The sequence below is a fragment of the Cnephaeus nilssonii genome (genome assembly GCF_951640355.1).
Source record: "Cnephaeus nilssonii genome assembly, chromosome: 10".
Classification (NCBI taxonomy): domain Eukaryota; kingdom Metazoa; phylum Chordata; class Mammalia; order Chiroptera; family Vespertilionidae; genus Cnephaeus; species Cnephaeus nilssonii.
In genome coordinates this window covers 51,244,144-51,267,731 of record NC_137081.1, presented here as the reverse complement: position 1 = coordinate 51,267,731, position 23,588 = coordinate 51,244,144, and the positions used below count along the sequence as shown (strand labels likewise).

At 37.1% G+C, this 23,588-nt stretch overlaps 1 protein-coding gene across 1 annotated transcript in view; it reads right to left on the bottom strand.

Moving 5' to 3' along the window:
• The window catches only part of GRB14 (growth factor receptor bound protein 14), a 127,444-nt gene extending 121,575 nt beyond the window's left edge, over positions 1-5,869 (bottom strand). The window contains exon 1 of the mRNA XM_079782841.1: positions 5,491-5,869. Within this exon, the coding sequence (XP_079638967.1) occupies positions 5,491-5,561 (71 nt within the window). The 5' untranslated portion in view covers positions 5,562-5,869. The remainder of the gene's footprint in view (positions 1-5,490) is intronic.
• Positions 5,870-23,588: the final 17,719 nt, after the last annotated feature.

Genomic DNA, 23,588 nt, shown 5'->3' with positions numbered 1-23,588 from the left:
CATTTTTCTGAAAGCAAATAGATATTTTACTTCAGTTGGTCTAGGACATAGTTACTTTCTTAACTCTCATAGTCTGTTCTTGGTTTATCTCAGGATCTACAGTATAAATATATTCTATGTAGCTGGGTAATACTTGCCCTACATTTTAATATTTCTAATTTAAAACTTATTTCTATCACCCTGTGACCTAAATTATTGCCAAAGGAATGAAGAAAAATTGTGGAGCATGTATTATGGACCATTGCATTAGTCAGGGTAGACTAACATAAAATAGGTGTAAAAAAGTACTCTCAAATCCCAGTACTTTAACAAAGCATAAATTTATTTCCATCATAGGTTGGCAGGGGTCCTGTTCTGACAGTGGCTCAGAGACCCCAGCTGACAGAAGCTTCATCATCCACAGCTCCACCATCTAGAACACATGGTCCTTGCATCAGGAAGCAAGAGCATGGGAATTCACATACTGCCTCTTAGGTGCTTTAACACATTGGCCGGAACTAGTCACATGGCTGCACTGAACTGCCAAGGAGTCTGGGAAAAAAGAGTCTTCTAAGGATCCAGGAAGGTAAGAGAACCAGATTCTAGTAGGCACTAGTAAGGTCTGCCATAACCAGGCATTGGGCCCATATGCTTCATATGTTTTATGTATCCTTCACAAAAGCTTTAAAGAGGAATATTATCCTCATTTTTGTAGATTAAAAAAATAGCTTGGTGAGGTAAAATGAGATTTGGTTCAGAGGTCCTGTGTTGGGAATCTCAGTTCATTTATATACTAGTTGTAAGACAAATTAGCTGGTGTGTCACTCCTTCTGCACAACTGAATAGTGTACATCACAATTGGAGGTTATTCCTGACCTCCAGCTGGTAGTAGGCACCCCTTCTCTCTCTTCCCATACCAATCTCTGCTACTCTCCTGTCATCATGTTATCTACACTAATAAAAGAGAAAGATGCAAATTGACTTTACCTTCTCAACGCCCACCAGCCAATCAGGAGTGAGTATGCAAATCAACCCAACAAAGATGGTGGGTTAATTTGCATACACAGGCGCCGAGCAGCCAGGGGCGGGGCGGGACTCTTGCATCATTGCCATGGCGATGACGCAGGCGTTCCACACTGCCCCAGCAGCTCAGGGCCTCTGGGCAGCGAGGGAAGGTGGAAAGGTGTCTCCAGCCCGAGCGAAGGCGGTGCTGACAGCCAGGGGAAGGAAGGCCCATTCTTGTACAATCTTTGTGCATCGGGCCTCTAGTTGCATTATAACTACTGTTATAATGGTAAATTTCTTGAGGAAAAGAGTTGTTCTTATTCATAATTTCATCCCTTGTGCCTAGTCCACTATCTGACAGCTGCTAAGTGCTTAATATTTATTGAGGGAATACAGTCATATACTTAACTTTCTGGCCATTTATTGGGTTAAATCATCAGATGAAAGGGGAGATGCTGATAATAACATGTAGCAACTTTCCATATTCAAGAAAAGCATAGTGAAAAATGTGTATTTTTACAAATTCCTGGGTTTTTTAATCTGTAACTAAATTACTTAATATTACTTTGTGGCAAACTATATATGAAACCCACAGGCATGTTAATTTCTATTGTATTCCTTTCCTAGGGCTTCTGTAACAAAGTGCCACAAACTATGTGGCTTAAAACATCAGAAATGTACTGCCTCACAGTGCTGAAGGCAAGAAGTCAACAAGATTGATTTCTTCTAAGGGCTGCAAGGGGGAATCTGACCTATGCCTCTCTTCCTAGCTTCTGGTGATGACATAATTCTTGGTTTGCAGATGCATCATTACAATCTCTGCCTCCTTCACTTGGCCTTTTCCCTGTGTTTTTCTCTCTTTTCTTATAATGACGCCAGTCATATTGTATTAGGGCTCACCCTATTGACCCCATCTTAACTTGATTACATCTGCAAAGACCCTATTTTGAAATAAGGTCACATCCACAGGTACTGGAGGTTAGAACCTCAACATGTCTTTTAGGGACACAGTTTAACCCATAACAACTATGAATAGTATTTTTTAAATATTTGAGCCAACATTGATAAGATATTGTTAAGTCTCTATTGAGACTTCAAATAAAAATCTAGAGTCCTACTTCCCTTGAAAAAGTCAGAAGATCTTGAGAGGATCTGCCTTCCCGCATGGCACTGATCCCCTGGAACCAATGGCTATTTCCCCCTTTATCTGAGGCCTGTGCTTTCCAGGTTGCCCCACTCCCCATTAATCTCTAATGTCTCCTTGTCTCAACTTCAGAACTGAACATTAATTATGACAGCATCAAAATGCCAGAATTCTGAAACTCAGCCCACTTCATTCACTACATTACTTCTCTGGCCCTGATGATTTATGATTTTGCAACTCTTGTTATATATATAATAAAAATCAGCTCTATAGATAGAGAACAAGTTTACTAAATTCAATTTATTATATAGTCTTTCTCTTTAAAATTAACAATATTATTTGCCACCCCAAAATTTATTCATGACAAATCATTTCAGAGGGACTTATTTAGAGTTTGAAATATGATCAGATACAGCCATGAGAAATGAAAAGGTGGTGTCAAAGGAGAAAATGAGGTCAATAATCACTTTTCAACAAAAGTAGCTGAAATGATGCTGGCAATAATTAAGAGGAAGCAACACAGAAAATGAAATGTATTATATGACCCACCCATTGGCAAGACAAAAAGATGCTATATTCAGAAAAAATAATAATGCTATTAAAAGGCGTAATAGTCAACTTCTAAGAAGTATACAAAGTGAATTTATAATTAAGAAAAGAAAATCCCTGAAGGGACCCATGAAATGAGGGTAAAATGTGAATTCTTCTCAATGTTGTTGTCTTATTTATTGCTAATTAGAGAGTGCTGACTTGATACAGCATTCAAGGACGGTGGATTTAACAAAGGGGAGAAACAATAGAACTTTAGACTTGAGTGGACATAAATCTCTGTCCCTCGGTCAGTAAATTTTACATGTTCAAAACTTAATTCTTTGCTTTTCACTTCCCCCACCAAATTCAAGCCTGCTTCCCCCACTCGGTTCCCTGAGATCAAAAAGCAACCCTGTTTTCCTGTCACCTGAAGTACAAACACCCCTGCATGCCTCCTTTTTTACTGTCAGCCACACTCAATCAGGGATCTGGTTCTGTTATTTTTCACCCCATAAATGCAGTGTGTGGTAAAAGTAGGTTTATAGTTGTTTGTATGGAAAATAACACAATAATTAATAATAATAATAATACAAGAATAAACTCTGTTTAAGTATGGTCCTAGCTTACTGTCCAACAAGCCAAACTCACTGAACATGTTACTTCAAAGTTAAAGAAGGGGCCCTAACTGAAAAACAACAAAAAAAGAAAGAAAAAATTACAAATCAAAATGTAATTAGGCAATTTGCCAATTTGATGTTTTCTATCTGGCACCATAATTTATAGTTTGTAGCATTAAGTGTATTTTTCAAAATATGTTTTTTATTTATTGAGAGAAAGAGAGAGAGAGAGAGAGAGAGAGAGAGAGAGAGAGAGAGAGAGAGAGAAAGGTAGAGGGAGAGAGAGAGAGAAACAGCAATTATTGCCTCCCATACAGGGCATGGGCCCTGACTGGGAATCGAATCAGTGACTTTTGGGTGCACAGGACAATGCTCAACCAACTGAGCCACACCAGCCAGGGCATTAAGTGTATTTTTTGGTACAGTTAAAAACGTGATATATAATGGTTACAAACTACCATTTTGAGTAAGACATATTATACTCCAAATGCCATGTGTATTGTTTATTTCCAAGTGTCCTTGAATATTTGGGGAGGGAAACAAATGGGATGTTTATATAATTGCTACCAATATATTTTGCTTCACTTTTGAAATAACAACAGTATTATGCCATAAGCAAACTATTCATTCATGAAGGCAACAAGTATTTATTACTTGTACACTATGTACTAGGCACTGTCATTGGCTCTGCCCTCAAAAATTCTGCCTTCCGGAATGTTATGGACCAATGGAGGCAAGAGCCAAAGAAGCAAGCAGTTACAATGAAGTTTATGAAGGCAGGTGTAACACAGTACCACAGGGCATCTAGGCAGAAAGAGGACCCGGTCCAAGCTTGGGCAACCAGAAAAGCCTTTGCAAAGACGACAACCATGAAGCTAAGCCCCGAAGAATAGAATTAATAACATAATTTAATCAGGCAAATTATGTGGGTGGGACTTCTCAGATAGAAGAACAACTGTGTGTGCAAGGCCCTAACCCAAGACAATGAATAGTTCACAATAGCTGCAAATAGCTCAGTGTGGCTAGAGCACGGCGCTGCTGGTGCCAGGGAGGGAATGGCATGTAGAGTGATGAGGGTTAATGCCAGCAGGAAAGCCAGGGCAAGAGCCTGAGGGGTGCGGAAAGTCCTGCAGAGTAATGTGGGTGTCACTTTAAAACTAAGAGTAAAATGTGGTAAGTTTCTAGTGCTTACTACAGGCTCCACATTGTTCTGAAATTATCTCATTTAGTCTTCACAACTGGTGTAAATTCTAAGTACAGTTATTACTCCTGACTTTATAGATAGTGGAGGAACACAGACTAAAAGTACTTTGCCAGGGATCGCAAGTGTGGGGCATGCAGGAGGCAGCCAATCAGTGATTCTCTCTCACCATTGATGTTTCTATCTCTCTCTTTCTCTCTCTTCCTCTCTGAAATCAATAAAACTATATTTTAAAAAATTATTTGCACATATACATGTGTGTGTGTTGTTTTTTCTGGGCTTTCAATTCTGTTTCATTGGTCTGTGTGTCTGTTTTCTTCCGATGCCAGGCTGTTTTGATTATTGTTGCTCTCTAGTATAATTTGAAGTTGGATAGTGTGATACCTCTGGCTTCATCCATTTTTGTGGGTTTTTTTTTTTATTTTTTTCAGGATGGCTTTGGCTATTCAGGGTCTTCTGTGGTTCCATACAAATCTGATGATATCTTTTGTTCTGTTTCTTTAAAAAATTACATTGGGAGATTTTTGTTCTTTTTAACCTCCATCTGATTTCACAGTAAATTGCAAGGGTCAGCAAACTATAGCCACAGGCCCACAAGTTAAGAATGCTTTTCACATTTTTAAATGGTTGGAAAAAATAATAATAATATTTCATGAGACAAAAATTAAATGAAATTCAAAATTTAGTGCCCATAAAGTTTAATTGAACATAGCCACACTGTTTGTTTCTCTATTGTTTAGGGATGCTATGTGCTACAATGGCAGAGACCATATGGCCAGGAAAGCCTAAAATAATGAATATTTGGCCCTTTATGGAAAACATTTGCCAACCTCTGATTTTGCGACTAAAATAAGTTTCATCTTATTTGACGAAGACCTTTGAGCCACAGTAATATGGAAGTGAAGAAAACAACCCATTTACTATATAGATTACCATGTTGCTTAATTACCAATCTATACAGAATCAGTGATTTTTGTAGTTTATGTAACAGTTGAACAATATAGAAAACTTACCTAAAATATTTTACTGCTTGTTTATTGACTCCTATATACTTCCCTGGATAGTTCTTTTTAAGGGACATCATGAGGTTGGTTTGGACATGCAATGGAAAATAAGAATCCTAAAAAGAAACAGAGAATTGTGACAAATAAATAAAGGGGTCTACATAAAATGACTGTCATTTTTATAGCACATAATAATGTCCCTTAACCAGTAGATGAGACCCTTAACAATGACATGTATTTTTGGAACAAGTTTACCAAGCTATATTGAACTTGACTCCAGTATGTAAGATCACTGAAACAGTTCCTTTAGCAAATCTATTGTTATTTACATAGGTCATCAATATACTCTCTAACTTCATTTAACCTTTTAAGAATGCAAAAACCTTTGTTTTTGTTTATATATTCATAAAACTTGGAAATTAAGACAACAAATGGCACAGTGTATACATTGTAGGTAAACACGTGTATAAAAAGTTAATGCAAGGCAGGCTATGTTTATATTAACCAAAAGATTTTATTAAAGTTTAGGAAGAACACCTTTTGCTAAAGTGAATTTTAGACACTAATAAAATAAGTTAATAAAATTATATAAGAATTAAGAAGAGGTTTAAAAACTGGTATTCCAAGAGGGAGTTATGTGTTCTATCATTTATGTCTTTAATGTACTTATTTTGATAAAAATATTTATTCTGCCCAGCCTGCATCTATCACAGGCAGTGGTGTACTTAGGCAATATAACTAACTTAAAAAAATTATTTTTCTTTATTGATTTTTTTTTTAAGAGAGAGAGGAGGGAGAGGGATAGAGACATACAAACAATGATGAAAGAGAAACATCATTGATTGGCTGCCTCCTGCACGCCCCTTCTGGGGACCGAACCCACAACCTGGACACATGCCCTGACCGGGAAATGAACCAGTGATTGGTTCCTAGGTCAACACTCAATCTCTGAGCCACACCAGTTGGGCAACCCCTCTCCCCGCCCCCCCCCTTTTTTTTTGTACTTTAGTTTTCTCTCTCCAGAAAATAGATGTGATAATACATATGTCCATGTTATAAAGTTAGCTAACATAAATATTAATTCTATTATGATCATTTTATGCCAGAATTTTAACACAGTGTGAACATTTACTGTCTTCTTAAAATTTCCCTCCCTCAGATCATTAAGCAGATTATTAATACTGATCTCTAAATTGTGATTTTTTTTGGTAATTTTGGTGCACTATGAGACAAATAAAATGTTTCAAACAACATTCTGTCACTTATGAAAACTACCCATCATCTGTCTGTATTAAATCTTCAACTAACCTGTAATCTTTAGTTCTGTCTGTGTGATAAAATACAACCGTTGGCTGCCATGACATAGGGATTTAGTGCAGCTGGTCAAAAACCAACTTGTGGATGCATATTCCTGCTGTGTGAAAATCCCTGTAACCATGGAGTCAGCTCCACAGCATGACTGTGGGAGCCAGTCTGCCGTAAGCTTCACTGAATGCAACAAGCACACCCCATAGTCACATCCAGGACCTCACTGAGAATTTCCCTTTAACACAGGCATGACTCAGGTGGGTAAATAAAACCCCAGATCCTCATGGGAATTTCATGTTGATAGATGAGCAGCCACCTCTGAATGTCTTTTCCAATTACCTGGTTTCTCTGTCATAACCCTTTTTGGAATTTGGATTCATTCTATAATGAAGTGCATAGCAAAATGTGACCATTTTGATAAAAAGTCTTTTTGTCCAAAAGGCAAATGTGTTTCTCTGAGTTTATAAGACTTTGCTCCATTTTAAAGTTCCATGCCATTCACATAGGAGGACTGTGGGAGCCATTACAAATGAAATCTCTGGAGATTTAGCCTTGATTCGATATTGACTGCCAAAAGATGGATTCAGGGGAATTCCCAGTAAGCTTAAGAAATTCCCTAATAAATACACTGTGAGAGGGGAAGCCAGACAACTCTGGAGTGCCATCATCTTTTCTTCTGAAGAACATGTGTTATCTTTCCCAAAGGGGAGAGAAGAGATTCTGTGTTATCCTCAAATGTTTGGATCATCCTCAGAGGTGACATTTAGGCCACTGATAGATGACTCATGAAGTAAATTAAATGGAAAGTCCCAAAGTTTTCTCATGGAGAACTTCAGAGCAAAATCTCTCATGAAGGTTTCTGTACCAGGAACCCACACTCTCTTGGTTCCTGAGTTTCCTATTCTCCAGACTATAGGCTATTTCTGGACAATCAAGCTGTGTTGGAGTTCAGAAAATAAAATAAGACTATGCCAAAAAAAATCCCCAAATTTCTGCACACACAATGGAAAATGAGATGCATAATCATTAAATTTAATCAGCTTTGTTCACAAATCTTTTGTTATAGCCTATATAATAAAAGGCTAATATGCAAATTGTCCCCTCGGGGAGTTTGACTGCTCACTATGTTGTGCACTGACCACCAGGGGGTGGCATGGAACAAAGGAAGGCCCCAGCCGTCACACGGCAGCCTGATCGCCAGGCAGGCCTAGCAACTCTACCCATGCATGAATTTCATGCACTGGGCCTCTATCATTAATATACAGACATAAAAGCAATCTGTTGTGAATTTTTAAAATATACTTGGTTTACCAATGTTGGTTGGTAGGTATGCAGACTGGTGTAGCCACTGTGGAAAACAGTATGGAGTTTCCTCAAAAACTTAAAAAATGAACTGCCTTTTGACCCAATGAACCCACTTTTGGGACTATATCCTAAGAATTCCAAAATACCAATCAGAAAGAATATCTGCATCCCTATGTTTTTAGCAGCATTATTTACAATATCTGGAAACAGCCCAAGTGCCCGTAAGCAGATGAGTAGATTAAAAAAAAAAAGCTATAATACATTTATTCAATGGAATACTACACAACTGTAAAAAAAAAAAAAAGGAACTCTGACCTTTTGAGACAACATAGAAAGACCTGTAGAGTACTATACTAAGTGAAATAAGCCAGTCAGAGAAATACAAATACCATATGATCACACTAATGTGTGGAATCTAATGAAGAAAATAAACTGATGAACAAAATGGAAATGGAAACATGAACACATGGAACAGACTGGCCAGTGCTTGAGGGGATGGGGATGGGGATGAAGTGGGAGTGACTGGGTAAAGAAGGTGAAAGGAGTAACTAAAGAAGATGTATGCATACCCCATGGACACAGACAATAGTGGGGTGAAGGCCAAGGGAGGGGGTGAGTGGATGTGGACAAAGGGAGGAAAAAGAGGGACACCTGCAATAATGTCATCATTAAAATTTTTTAATTAAAAAAACAAAAACCTCTGTTTTTAAAATTATTTTTGTTTGTTATTTTTATTTGTTTGTTTCTTAACTAGTACACTCAGCTAGCGTGGCTCAGTAGTTGAGCATCGACCTATGAAACAGGAGGTCATGGTTCGATGCCAGGTCATGGCACATGCTCAGGTTGCTGGCTTGATCCCCAGTGTGGGGCATGCAGGAGGCAGCCAGTCAATGATTCTCTCTCATTATTGATGTTTCTATCTCTCTTTCCCTCTCCCTTCCTCTCTGAAATCAATAAAAATATATTTATAAATAAATAAATAAATAAATAAATAAATAAACTAGTACAGTGGGGACTGCCAAGTCCTAGGCATATAGCTCCACCATGTGGATGAGCCTCTGCAAATTACACTGAACATTTTAAAGAAGATAGTTATAATGGAACATAGAGATGAGAGGTCAAACCCTTATTTTATATACTAGTGTTCCTGTTGCAGGAAGAATCCCACAATAGGGTTTCCTGCTGCACTCTACCCCACCCCGCCTGCTCTCCAGCCTTCTCCTCCCCCCGGCTTGCTTGCTTCTCCGAAGCTTTGCTCCCTTCTGCAGCTCTTCGCTTCTTTCTACGCTGTCTTGCTATGCAAATTAACCGCCATCTTGGTTGGGGTAATTTGCATATGCGTCCTGATTGGCTGGTGCGCGTGGCTTGGGCGTAGCGAAGGTGTGGTCAATTTGCATATTTGTCTATTATTAGGTAGGATGAGAAAATAGAACTAGAGAGGTTAAATGATTTACCCTGACCCATTACATTACCTCGGCTAGATTTTGGGGGACTCTTTTTATTCAAGTAGTTCCTTGAACTAATTAAATTTTCTTGTCAATTCAACCATTCATTCATTTTAATCATTAAACAATCGGATTAAGCATTTTCAATGGGTATTTGCTTTACTTTCGTCCATGCATAATCTAAGCCCTCTTTCTATTTGGTAAGGATTCTGTTGAGTAAATTTGGTGAAGCAAAGCCCCATTCCTTCTAGGGAACTAGAAGGAGCATTTATCCCCTCTTCTCACCCAGAGAGCTAAGATGCTGGCATGCCACTTAGGTTTAGCCAGCAGGAAGCCTTATGAAGAAATGTTGGATCTGTAGGAAGTGACAGAATCAGGGGTAGTTAGGGGTTGTTCTGGAGGCCACAGAGTAGTTAAGTCAACTCACAGTGGTGGTAAGTCTGAATGCTAGCAGCAGCAACCTCAAGGCTCAGTGGTGGCACTGCTAGTGACAATGTCCTATCCAGGCTGATCCTGAGATACAAGCTTAGCTACATTCTCTGCTCCCCAGTCTCTAATTCAGGCCCGTGTCCTGAGTTTGGTTCTTTAGTCCTTCTATGGACTATCTGAGCCAACCCGTATTCTTCCAGTGTAATCCTTTTCTGCTTAGTACAAACCAGAGTCAGTTTCTGTTGTGCAAGTAAGACCCTGATATAAATGGAAATTATAGCTAGTTGAGAGTTGCAGCACAGAATCTCATTGAAATTGGCAGGATTTGGGGCTTTTATCCGGCCTAGTTGAAGATAAAGGAATTTAAAATCCTACTTAGTCATTTCAGGGATTCTAGCATGCAAAAATAAAACAGCTAATTAAATTACGTCCTGTGGTCACCTGGAATACAACCCTATTACCTTGTGGTAATCATGCTATGTGGTCATTCTCCAGTCAATAGTCCTGGTCACTGAGGCAGCTCAGTCTAGGTATAATATATGTGAGAGAATTACCGTTCAGATGGTGCCAGCCCATAGTCATCAAGTCATTCCCAAGCTTTAAGACTTCTTAGTGAGGCAGCCAACATCATAAACAGACACAAGTCATCCCCACTATGTTCCACTTGATTTTTTTTACCTGCAGTCTGTGATCATAATAAATTAATTTTTTAAGCTGAGTTGTGGATTGATTTTTTTAAGCAGCAAAGATAACCAGAACAGGAGCCTACACCACTTCAGTTGACGGACAGGCAGTTGGAAAGAGCAGGATTGAAGGATTGTGGAGGATGTTTGGGGAAACGTTATGTTGGGAATATGACCTCTCAAAATGAGCTCAAAATGTGAGTATATTTCTCAGGAAGTTACATGTTCACCACAAGGCCTCTAGTATTGATAAGGTGACCCACTCAGTGGATATAGTCAACTTCCTTTCTTAGCAATACCAATGGATTCACGAAGCCAATATTTATCATGGAGGGAATAAAGATTATCTAGGTTTAAAAACCATGGAGTCCTCATCAATACCATCTGGCTACAGCTGTGATGAATGCTACATTTTCTGTTAGCAGAGATGGATCATGAGCTCTTGAAAAACATTAAATCTAGAGGAACCAAAAAACTATTTGGTGTCAATTTGTCTATGCATGACACCTATCATCTTTTGGGGAATGAGGAGTAAGCAGCAGAATTTTTTCTTTATCACAATAGATACTTATTCTGGTTGTTTTTCTTTGTCATTACACTATCTGAAAGATTAATTGGTTGCCTTATGCAAGGCCATGATATCTCATGCAAAATAGATTCAGTTAAAATAACTCATTTTTTAAAAAAGCAAACAAAGCAATGGGCTGGTGTTCAAGGGATTCACTGGTATTATTGCATACCCCATTAGTCAGAATGAACTAGTCATTGAAGATCCAGATGAGCTTAACCAAGGTCAGCAACCTGGGATCTCTGGTGCTGTGCTTCAGAATATAGTTTATGCTCAAAACAAATGACTACCACATGGAGTTAGGATTTCATTTGGCCAGAATCTACAAGTCTGGAGTCCTAAGGTTCAAAACTGGGATGAATTATACTTACCAGCTCACTTTCCAATTGTTTTCTCTCTGGGTTTTTGGTTGTTTTGGACTCTGTATTCTGATAGAATAAGTACCATAAGAATAGGAATTCCAGCTAAAACTGCGCCTAATCAACTTGGGTACTTCTTGTCCTTTATAAGCAGGCAAAAACAAAAAGACAACAGACTGTTACTATTGTTATTGTGTTACTAGGTTTGCTTGTTCCCATTAAGGGGACCTCGGGGTTACTGCCACACTTGTGGGTCAGAAGAAAATGTCAGTACAGTGCAACCTGGTTTAAGCAAGGCCACCAGCAGCTCAGATCCCTCACCACAAAGGGTAAAGAATCAGCAACCACTGAGGTTCAAGATGAAGGCAAAGGCAAGTGTAATGGATGAGGGGAGTCACCAAATCCACTTAAGGACTCAGCGGAAGAGCAAGCCCAGTAGCACCCACATTCCCTTTTTGCTGTATTATGTTGCTTTGTTGTTTCTGCTATTTATTTATCTTGTTTCTTTGCAAACAAGAACTCTGACTGAAACAGTTTTCTAATTTGTGTTTGGCTCATTTTTCTGGAAATTGTAATAGTCTAATTTTAGTTTATACCTATTGGAATAATATAAATTTGCATCAATTTTAATTAAATTGCAATACTTAAAGGAATTATAGCTTTAGAAAGAAGTATTATATTTCAAGTAAATGGGCACATAAAAAATTTCAAAATAGAGTTTGATTTAAACATTTCATCAGGTATTGATTTAAGTTTTAGCGGGGTTCTCATTGCTAGCTTTTATAGTTGTAAAGACTATGAAAAAAGTTTCTGATTTTTAGAGAGTACTTTTATGATTAAAAATATTTATTTCTCATCTTCACATAAACTCTTTCCTGTGTTAACCATAAGCCTAAATTTTAACTAGTCTCCACTATGAATTGAAGTCCTTTCCTAAATATTATTTTTTTTAAAAATATTGATTTCAGAGAGGAAGGAAAGGAGAGAGGGGGAGGGAGACAGAAAGAGAGAGAGAGAGAAACATCAATGATGAGAGAGAATCATCGGTCAACTGATTCCCACAAGCCCCACATTGGGGATTGAGTCCACAACCTAGGCATATGCCCTGACCTGGAAACAAACCATGAGCTCCGGTTCATAGGTCGCCCCTCAACCATCAAGCCATGCCAGCCAGCCTAAATATTCTTTTTTTTTTTAATATATTTTATTGATTTCAGAGAGGAGGAAGGGTGAGGGAGAGAGAGATAGAAACATCAATGATGAGAGAGAATCATTGATTGGCTGCCTCCTGCATGCCCCCACTGGGGATCGAGCCCGCAACCCGGGCATGTGCCCTTGGCCGGAATCGAATCTGGGACCCCTCAGTCCGTAGGCTGACGCTCTATCCATTGAGCAAAACCAGCTAGGGCCAGCCTAAATATTCTTGATAATGATTTGAGTCTGGAAATAAAGCACTACTATTTTAGTATGTTAAATTAAGTAGCTTATGCCTGGCTGGTGTGGCCCAATGGTTGAGTATTGACCTATTAACCAGGAGGCCAAGATTGGATTTCTAGTCAGGGCACATGCCTGGGTTGCAGGCTTGATCACCCATGTGAGGCATGGAGGAGGCAGTCAATCAATGATGTTTTTCTCTCATCAATGTTTCTATCTCTCTATCCCTCTCCCTTCCTCTCTCTCTAAAAAAAGAAAAATAAAATAAATTAATTAAGTAGCTTATTATTGTGGAAAAAACTATCAAATTTTAATTCTAAGCATTTCTCATTATTGGAGAGATGACAGCTCACCATGATATGTAATATTACAATACAACATATAAATATTTTGAGTTTTAAAAAATGCTAACCAGCTATGGGATGGAAATAAGAACATTATAAAGGTTAGAATTATTTGCTACAGACTAGAAAAATAAATTCCAGAAGGATACAAAGAAAATAATATAATAATTTGGGGTCGTTGGAGTCTTTCAAAATAAACTGGTAGTTATGTAAGAATATTATTTCAGTGTTTACAAAGAAATTTATCACAGAAAAATGTTCAATTAAGATTCCCAAATGATTTACCACAGACATTTAAAGCATATCCAAACATTTCCACATAAATTGAGCATGATGTAATAGTGTTACATTAAGCAATCTACCACTATTGATTCATGTGGAAATCACAGAAGTTTCACTGATTACTATCCTTTCATTGTGTGTTAATGTACATATCTTTGGTATTTGCATGAGGGTCATGCTGTAAATCAATTTTAATGTAATATTCTAAGGATTAAAGTAGACTTTTCAAATGACTTAGTCTATGTAGACTCATATACTCTTTAGAATGTAATTGATAAATAAATGCTACAGGATTACTTCAAGGAAAACCATATATTTAAATAGGACAGTTTCCCATAATGGCTGTTTGTGTTTGTCAACATATGAGTTATTATTTGTTAAAAAGTGATCCTTCTTATGGCTTTATGGTTATTCATTTCCTATTTTAGCATAAACTTAATAAAGGCAATGGTTATTTCAGAATTCTGATCTTTTTGGTTTCCTATTAATCACACAAATTATTTAGCCCTTATTTATTTATTTACTAGTGGCCTGGTGCACAAATTTGTGCACATTGAAAGGAAATTAATTAGAAGAAATATTTTAATATCACTATTTGCCCTTTCTCTATAATAGACGTGTCAAGCAAATTCACGATTGACTATGTCAGATCAAAACACATGCATGTGATCGGCGCCAGCAAGAGCTTTATATGTATTGTGCATGCGTGAGTCAACTTAGCCCTTTATACATATAGAATAAACTTGCTTAATTAGACCTGCTTTCTGATTTAGCTAAACTTTTTCCAGCCCAGCGAAGCACCCCAACTTCTCTTTCAGGTAATTGTCAGAAACACAGCAGTAAATATCAACACCAAGCAGATTATTATTGTAGATCATGCAGGGAGAACAAAGGGTAAAATATTTAACTGCAGCAGTGTTTGACTATATTCTGCGCAGTGAGAAAACCTGAAGTCATTTTCAAGGTCCACCATTTCTTACTTCTTTTCAGTCGGTTCAAGTTTCTAAGCTTTCTAAATCTCTGTTTTTCAGCTAATGAAAAGAAAATAAGATTCCACCGAATCTCCTATCTACCTACTCCAGAACTTCTGTGAGGATCTAATGAGATAAGGCATGGGAAAACGCTTCACAAACATTTGGTTAAAGTGTGAAATGTTTCCATCTGGCTCTAAAGCAAGTTGTGTTCCTGGGCTGAAGAAACTGCAAGGAGGCTAGTTGTTGCTAGGGAGAGGAAGCCAGGCTTTGCTACGTGACATCATTACCTGATGGACACTTAGCATATTAGTCTTTTATATATATAGATATCCACATATGCACCAATAACAATTTAAGGAAGGTTACTGAAAGTTTGTTTATTTTTCAAGGAGAAAGATTTTTTAAATTTATTTTAAATTAATAAGTATTTTAAAACAAGATAAAGGAAAATAAGAGTGGAAAGTTAAATGGAGCCAGGAGTGAAGTTAACATCTAAGAAACATACACTTCCTAGTGAAGAGCCATAAATTTGGCTCCAAGCTCTCTAGCAGCCAGATAATCCTTAAATAGCTTGGGGCTGTCTTCACACAGAAGCCAAAAGCCAGTCTGAATGACCTTGAGGCTACTCAGCCTTGCTTAGTACAGCACAAGAACATTGCAAGTAGACCATGCTTTACACAATAGATTTGCTACTGAGAAATTGTACAGAAAGGAAAATTTTCCACATGAAATCACATTATAAATGTACTAGTGGAGGGATCATAAGTGGTTACTTTTAAAGAAAACCTACAAATGACTGGTGTAATATGAAACTGATACACTTCTGTTATGCATTTAGAATTTTTAATATTGGGTTTTCTGAAGAGACAATGTATAATAATATGGGGCCATCCTTTCATCTCAGTATCATGGTAGTAGAAATACCGTGTCTGCACTGCATTTTTCAGGGAATGGTTTTAGTCTGTATATAAAAACCTCTAACTCCTATTGTGTTGTGTTGTGTTTATCATGTTTCATTGCCTTTGCTCAATTTTCTGAGGGCAAAGGGCAACCGATATTTAAATTTCTTTATGCAATACACATAGTTTTGGAAATATAAATACATACATCTTTACTATTCAAAGGTAATCCACACATTCACCAGTTAATGTCTACCATGGTAAACTCTAAATATTGAGCCAAGCACCATGTAATCTTAAAAACAAATAAATAAATAAAAACCACACATTTTGTTTTTATTAAATTGTGTAAATTCCTATGATTCTTGAAATGAAAACAATCAGAATTATTTGAGACTTTATATTTAAAAGGGGACTTAAAGATAAACTATCAGTTTCCCATTTTGCAAGTGAAGAGTGCAGTATATGGAGAGGGTAAAGTTCTGCATCCTGTTGTATCCCAGGGCCCCAAATTTTGCCTAACACATGGTAGGTTCTCAGTGAGTACCGTTAAATGAAGGCTAAGTATTTGCATATTATTTCATGATGTTGCTGCTCAACTGTTTACCTATAATGCTTAAATTAGGCCCCAGAAGTGCACTTACATATCACTTATGAAAACAGAGAAATTGGCCCATGGTGTTACATTCCCATGTAGAGAAGCATGATTTTCTATACTAATGTCTGCTACTTTCAAGTGCTAAAAGGCCTAATGCAAAGAATAGAGTCAACTTAGTGTTCTTGCCAAATAGCAAGACTTCATGAGAAAATGAAAAGCCCAATTTATACTTATATTTATTAAGTTCAAAGGTGCTTTAGGGCAATGATCCACTTGGGAAAGAAAATGTTTAATTTGAATAACTCAGAAAATAAATCACTAGCAATACAAAATGAGGTAGAATCACTGCAGACAGACTAAGTCAGTAGACACCTACCTAGTTTGCTCCAACAGGAGTGAAAAAATAGAAATACTAATCAACTTTAAGACAAACTATAGAAACTAAGTAACAAATTTTTTAAGTAATAGGTGAAAAAGAAAAGTTAATTTTCCTCACAAGGCATCTATTTATACTGAGTAAATGTAAAGAAATTTAAAGCATTTCCTCTGTTTGCAGTGTTGAATTTGAGTCAAAGATAGGAATAATAAGAGGTTCTTAGTGATGCAAAGCCATTATCATTTAGTTCTTAGAAATTATTTAACCAAATAAAGAGCTAGAGTTGAGTTAACCTTTCTTTCTACTACTAAAAATGAAATTATAGCCAGTCAGCCAGGGTATCTTTAAAAGTAACTCAAAACAGAGTGAGAATAGAGTATATTAGAGAATCGACTATAAATAACAAATAGAAATGAAAGGTAAAATAGTCATATTAAGATAGAAGGCAAAAGGGGGGAAAGTGACTGGAAAAGACCATTAAAGCTATTTTGATGATCAGGGAAAGCAATGTGTTAAGAGTTAGGAGGAAAGGACAATATTTCTCAATGCTGTAGTTTGAGGAGGCGGGGGGGGAGGCAATAATCTAATTTTTGAAGTGAAATCTTACTGCAAATTGAAGACCCTAGTCCAAAAGTTTATTCAATCTCTTTCTCACTAGGATGGCTATTTCACATGTAAGCTCTAAACACACCAGCTTCCTGAAGGCAAATGTCAGGTTTAGTTTTTGATGTGTTTGGTTGGTTAGTTTCCCTCTCTTTGGGGTAGGAAGAGGAAGATTTACCTGCTTTTCTAAAAACCTCTTCATCCATTTATTTATTTCCTATTTAAATTCTTTTGCATATTTCAAGCAAAATTTAAAGAAATTTAAGAAGAAAAATTATATAGACCTTATAGCTATTTTAACATCGGTGCTTCTATTATTTAATGTTACCTTCCAGTTTATCCACATCATCTATAATAATCTATAATAATAAAAGCATAATATGCAAATCGACCGAACGGCCCAACAGCAGAACAACCGGACAACCTTCCAGATGAAGCCGGGGCTGCGAGGCCCGAGGCAGCCAGGGCTGCGAAGGCCCACTCCTGCATGAATTCTGTGCATCAGGCCTCTAGTATGTTATAATTAAGTATACAAATCATTCACTGCTCCGCTTTTAAACTTTTTGTTTTTCTATGTTATTATATAGTTCATGTTTATAATAATTTGGGGGAACAAAATATTCCATGGATGTTTACTTATCTATTCTCTGTTATTGAATAATCAGTTGCTCCTTAGTTTTTATTTATAATTACCACTATATTTGAATTCTCTCCACATTCAGGTATTTTTTTTTTCTTTTTAATTATTGCCTTAGGATAAATTCCTGGGAATAAGGGGAACTGTGCCAAATGGTTTGAACATTTATAGTACACTTTGTAAGCGTTGCCAAATTATTTTCTAAAAGGAATATACCAATTTACACTTTCATCAGCCATATCTGAATATACAATTTTACCCAAAAGTTAATAGTAATTTTGCTTTATCATGTTACTCACCTGTGCTTTGGGGTGCTTTGTCTTCTCTTTTTCTCCCTTACTATCCAAAAGAGATGAGTAGATAAGCTGGGAGAGCATAGAACTTTTAACTTACTTTGGAATGACTGAAGAATCTTGGGTTTATTCAATAGCCATTGTTACATTTACTCAATAAATATTATGCAGAAATAAATAAGGATGATACCTAGTGACATTAAAACACACACACACACACACACACACACACACACACACACACACACACACACATTCTGGAATTCAATTCAAAGGAAAGGGAGACTTAAAGGGTTTGGCTTGTCCACGTGTTTCCAAACCCACACCATCTGAGAGACAACTGTGTATACTCAGCCTTATTTTATGCCAAAGAATTTCTTGCAACACAGTCTGTTTCCAAGGGCAATACAAATCTATTTTTCCAAGAACACTGCTTGCTGTCTAACCATTTCTAGCCACCTATCAAGTTCAGAAGAAATGGATAGAATGTGAGGCCCTGTAACTTTGCTGAATGGGCATAATGGGCCAACTGGGAATATTGCAAAATGTTTTAGCTAAAAGAATAGGACATCCATTTAATTCTTTTCTTGGTATTTAGTATCTATCTGGTTCTTTTCTAATTAATTGAAAAGCATGTGCTTTGTAGAACGTTTGACTTAAACTGTAATATTTGCAAAAATACCTGCTCCATATTAAACTCTTCTATATCTGTTTACAAAAATGGACTCTGGAACTAGATTGATTGCATTCAAATGCCAGCTTTGCCCTTTAGCTGTAAGACTTTACTTGTTACTTAACCTGACCTTGACTCAATTTACTCGTGTGTAAAATGGGAATAATAATACTACCACCTTGTCTCATGACTGTTGTGAGGATTAAATGAGTCATGATATCATAATGTCTGGAACCACATAGTAATGCATTCAATAAACTGTCCATTATGCTGTTGTTTTTATGTGAGAAATCTCTCTGTACTGCACAGACTCCAAAAGCCCAAGTCACAATAGCTTGCTAGTGACCTTTGTTACCTTTCCTTGAATTATGTAATATTTTTCATTTAAAATATATAATGAAGATAATAATAACAATAGCCAACATAATTGAATGCTTAGTATGTACCATACACAATATTGAGTGCTTTAGAGGCATTATTGCATGAATCATCACAATAACTCTATGAAGTTGATACCAGTTTACAGCTGCAGTGATAGATACTTAGAGCAACTGAATAACTTGCCCAAGTCCAACGAATAAGTGACAGAACTTGAAAGGCATTCTTGCTTGTCAGAATATGTGCAGAGGGTGAGGGGTGTGGAGGGATTGAGCAAAGAGAAAGAGAGAGAGAGAGAAAGAGAGAGAGAGAGAGAGAGAGAGAGAGAGAGAGAGAGAGAGAATTCATGGACAGGGACAACAGTCTAGTCACTTTGGGGTGGAGGGAGGTAGGGGAGGGTATGGGAGGGATAAATACATTGAGTGGCCAGATTATTTTGATCTCTGAATGCATAATAATCTGGCCACTCAGTGTATATCCTATATAATAAAAGGCTAATATGCAAATTGTCCCCTCGACCAGGAGTTCGACCAGCAGGCAGGCTGGCCAACCGCCCATGTCCCCCCTCCCCCTGGCCAGGCTGGCTGGACCCCACCCATGCACAAATTCATGCACCGGGCCTCTAATATATATACACATGTATATATGTATATGTGTGTGTATATATATATATATATATATATATATATACATATATATATATATATATGTGTGTGTGTGTGTGTGTGTGTGTGTGTGTGTGTGTATACTGAGTGGCCAGATTATTATGCGTTCAGAGATCATAATAAATAATGATAAACAGAGACTTGACTTGGGGTGGTGAACACACAATACAGTGTACAGATGATATGTTGTAGAATTGTACACCTTAAACTTGTACAATTTCGTTAACTAGTGTCACTCCAATAAATTCAATAAAAAGAAAAAATACATATGAGAAAAAATAAAATAGGACATTTTATTAGTTTAAAAAATGAATATATGTAGAGAAAGGTAGGGAGAAAATGTACCCCAAATTATCATGGTTGTCTCTGGATCATAAAATTAGGAATGATGTTTTAAAATGTTTCTACATTTATCTATGTGTTATTTTTGTGTGTGATAAGAACATATTTGTTTGAAAATAAGTTATCTCACACTATTTCTAGTCATGCAGATATTAGCATTTCTACTTCACAATAAATAATAGTTACTTTATTGCTCATTCCTGTGAACTAAAAAGCAGTCTATCTTTGAGTCAGACTTTTTATCCTTTGCACAAAGCAATTCTACTACAGCTTTCTAAAAATGAATATAGTGTTCTCAAATCTGATTTCCATTGACTTGTTCTAAGTGCAAATGTAGCATCACAGATTTTTTAAAATCTCAAGTTAAAACCCAGAATCAGCTTTAACTTGGCATTAGAAGTTCTCCTTGCCCATACCCTTTAGTCCTAAGGGATGTCTCCCATGAGTTTTTGTGGGGATTAGCAACAGAGAAACTAGGCCTAACAGAGGCTGAAGCACAGCCTGGTGACACACTCAGAAGGGGCCGGTTTGTCTCACACTTAATTACTTCTCAGATCTTATAAGGAATGGAGAAAAAGAAAGGTAGTGGGTGACAGATCAGAGTCATGGTCAACTAACATTTATTCTAGTGCCTGCTAGGCCCTAGATACTGCATTATCCCATTTTATCCCCCAAGACCAGTGTGAAATAGATGTTATTAGTGTCACCTTATAGGTGAAGGGAATAAAACTCAGAGATCAAGCAGCTTACTACAAACCATGCAGATGATAAGTTGTAGACATGGAATTTGAACTTGGTCTCCAAAAATCTCCTACTCTTTTCTTTATATAACGTTGCCAACACATTCACAATTTCTAGAAGTTGATACCAGTTTTCAGTGAAAGACAGGCAGTCATTTATTATTAGTATTATATGTAAGAAAGTATCCATAAATTCAAATACTATAACAAAATATAATTGGGAAATAAGGCAGTATGGGCCTGTTTGCACAGCAGTTCTGTACTTTCTTTGCCTTTTTGTGTAAGGAACTACTTTTTGGTTATATATTTCACGTCAAGATAGTGTTTGCTAAACCCGTGGTCCTTGCTATAAAGTGCAAAGCAAAGTTTCATGTAGTGACTCATGATAAACAGGAGATCTTATTTGTAAAAGCAAATAGTTGGACCCATAATATTAGCATAACTGGAACCACAACCCACAGACTTGCTAATTCTTCTCTCCTCTGAGGTCCTCGGAAAGGTGATAATAATCAATTCTGGGACCCTTGTCTAAGGCTCTCATCATCTTTGACGTTTCTGTCAATTTATTATTCTCTGTCTCTGTCAACACGGAGATTAAACAGAGAGGAGTGTGGACTCCTATTGCTTTCAGAACTTTATGAGGATGAGGACATTTAGACAATGGAATATGTTATAAAGATATTTTTCCCCCTGAGAGGCTGAGCTGTCATTTGCCTGGAATGGTTCAGGACAGGTCTGCCTGGAGGCAGGACTATGGACTCATTAACCTCCTAGCCCTGCAACTCTGTCAATCTCAATTCTCTCTACGGTTTCAATCAACTACAGCTGCCTTCAGTTTCATTCTGGTTGGTTTCGTGGGGCTGTGTGCTCTCACAATTTTCTGTATTGCAGGGGGGCAGGGGAGGCATCTTCAATATGTGTCTGTAGCGCTGCACCAGGCAGTGTGCATAGTGGATCATCCCTCCCCGAAAGGTTCAGCATAACATATACTGATAGATGAGCACACTGGTATATAGAAAAGTGCCATGTGCCAAATATAGATGATTCTTATTACAGCATTTCTCTTTGCATATAGATGAATACACAGCTGTGGTGCTCTCAGGAGGCCTAGGAGTCGACTTGGTCCAAAGGAATGACTGTGCTATTTTTGCACTTTCCCTCACATTATTTCTCAAGGTTTGAGGGAATTTAAATGTGACTTACTTGGCAATGACAAGTCTCTGTCCCCTTGGTGCCTCCCGAATGAGATCATTTACACAAGTCCCTTCTCCATAGCTCATTCTATTTCTTCATAGAGAAACAGTATCACTTCAGTAGAATCTAGATTTCCAGAAAGGACAGAGTTTTTTTTGCCCTTCAAAACGGTTACATTGAAACATGTTACTGTTAAATTCACAGTATTGGTGTGATGATTGATTAAAATATGTATGCATTTTCTGGAGAGACATGGATCATTTAACAGGAGCTTCGTATTACTAATGACAAATTGAAGTTCTGAGAAATCAAGAGACTGAGATAGGACCTCCGGGTAAACTGGTGGCATCTCCAGCCCCAGAGCCCAGCTCTCTGCAAACCCCACTACCTTACCGGAGACCCTGTGCACTCTTGAATGAAGCTGATTCTAGCTAAAGTGATACTATCTCTCCTCAGTTAAGTGTTATTTAACTTTGATCATAAAATAGAATTTTGGAACAAGCAAATGTATTTATTAGTATACATATCTATGATTCTTAGAGAATTTTGTTGTTTATGAAATTTGTCTGTTCCCTTGTGGAAATCTACTAAAAATGGAGAAAAGTAATCAACTACCCAAGCTCGAAATACACGATGAGTACAAATTCAGAGAAAGTTATTTTCCTCCAGAGAAGGAATAATAAAATGCCTTGGGGAGAAGTGGGAAATTGGTTACAAGCCATAGTACTTTACAGAGTGGACACTTAATGTTTTTAAAACTGATAAATGAATTCATCTGTAGGAATTTCTAAATTTGTAAGCCACCTTTACAAGTGTACTATGAAAGAGTTCTGTGCTTTCTAGTGTATTTAGTAGTATTTGTATTTATGGCAGAATATGTTGACATAGAAGTCAAGACAACTTTGAGAAAATATAATGTAAATGACCAAAATTCCTTTGATGTTTCTTTAGAAAGGAAATTTTGAATAGTTATATCAAGATTGAAGCTTGACCACTGTCATATTACTATGCTATCAATACTATTGACTATCAGTATTGTCTTACAATCATAGGGAGGTGGATCAATATTTCTAATAAGGAAGTAGAAGAAAAATTTAAATGATCTATTTCTCACTGAGCCAAGCTAAGAAAAGAAGTAATTTGCTTAAATTGCTCATTCCTTTTTTCAACAAGTATTTCTATTGCACACCTAATCTGGCAGGCCATATGGGAGAATGAGGACTCTGACGTGGGAGTACCTGGGTCTCTGTTCTGGTTTTCTATTTACTAGATATATCTAGTTACTAGACATGAAATCTTGGGTAATTTGCTCCCTAGTTCCCTTATTTGTAAGATGGAGGTAATTGATATTAATCACTTAATCCATAACAACAATACCTATTGTTGTTATGGATTAAGTGATTAATATCAATAAAACATTCAGAAGAGCATATGGTAAGGGCAAAATAGATATTAGATGTTGTTATTATTTATGATGGACTATGAATGGAAGATAAACAAGATAGATATGGTTCTGATCTCATGAAGAGTAAAAGTTAGTAGAGGAAAATAGTTGTTAAATAAATAGCTGGACAAATA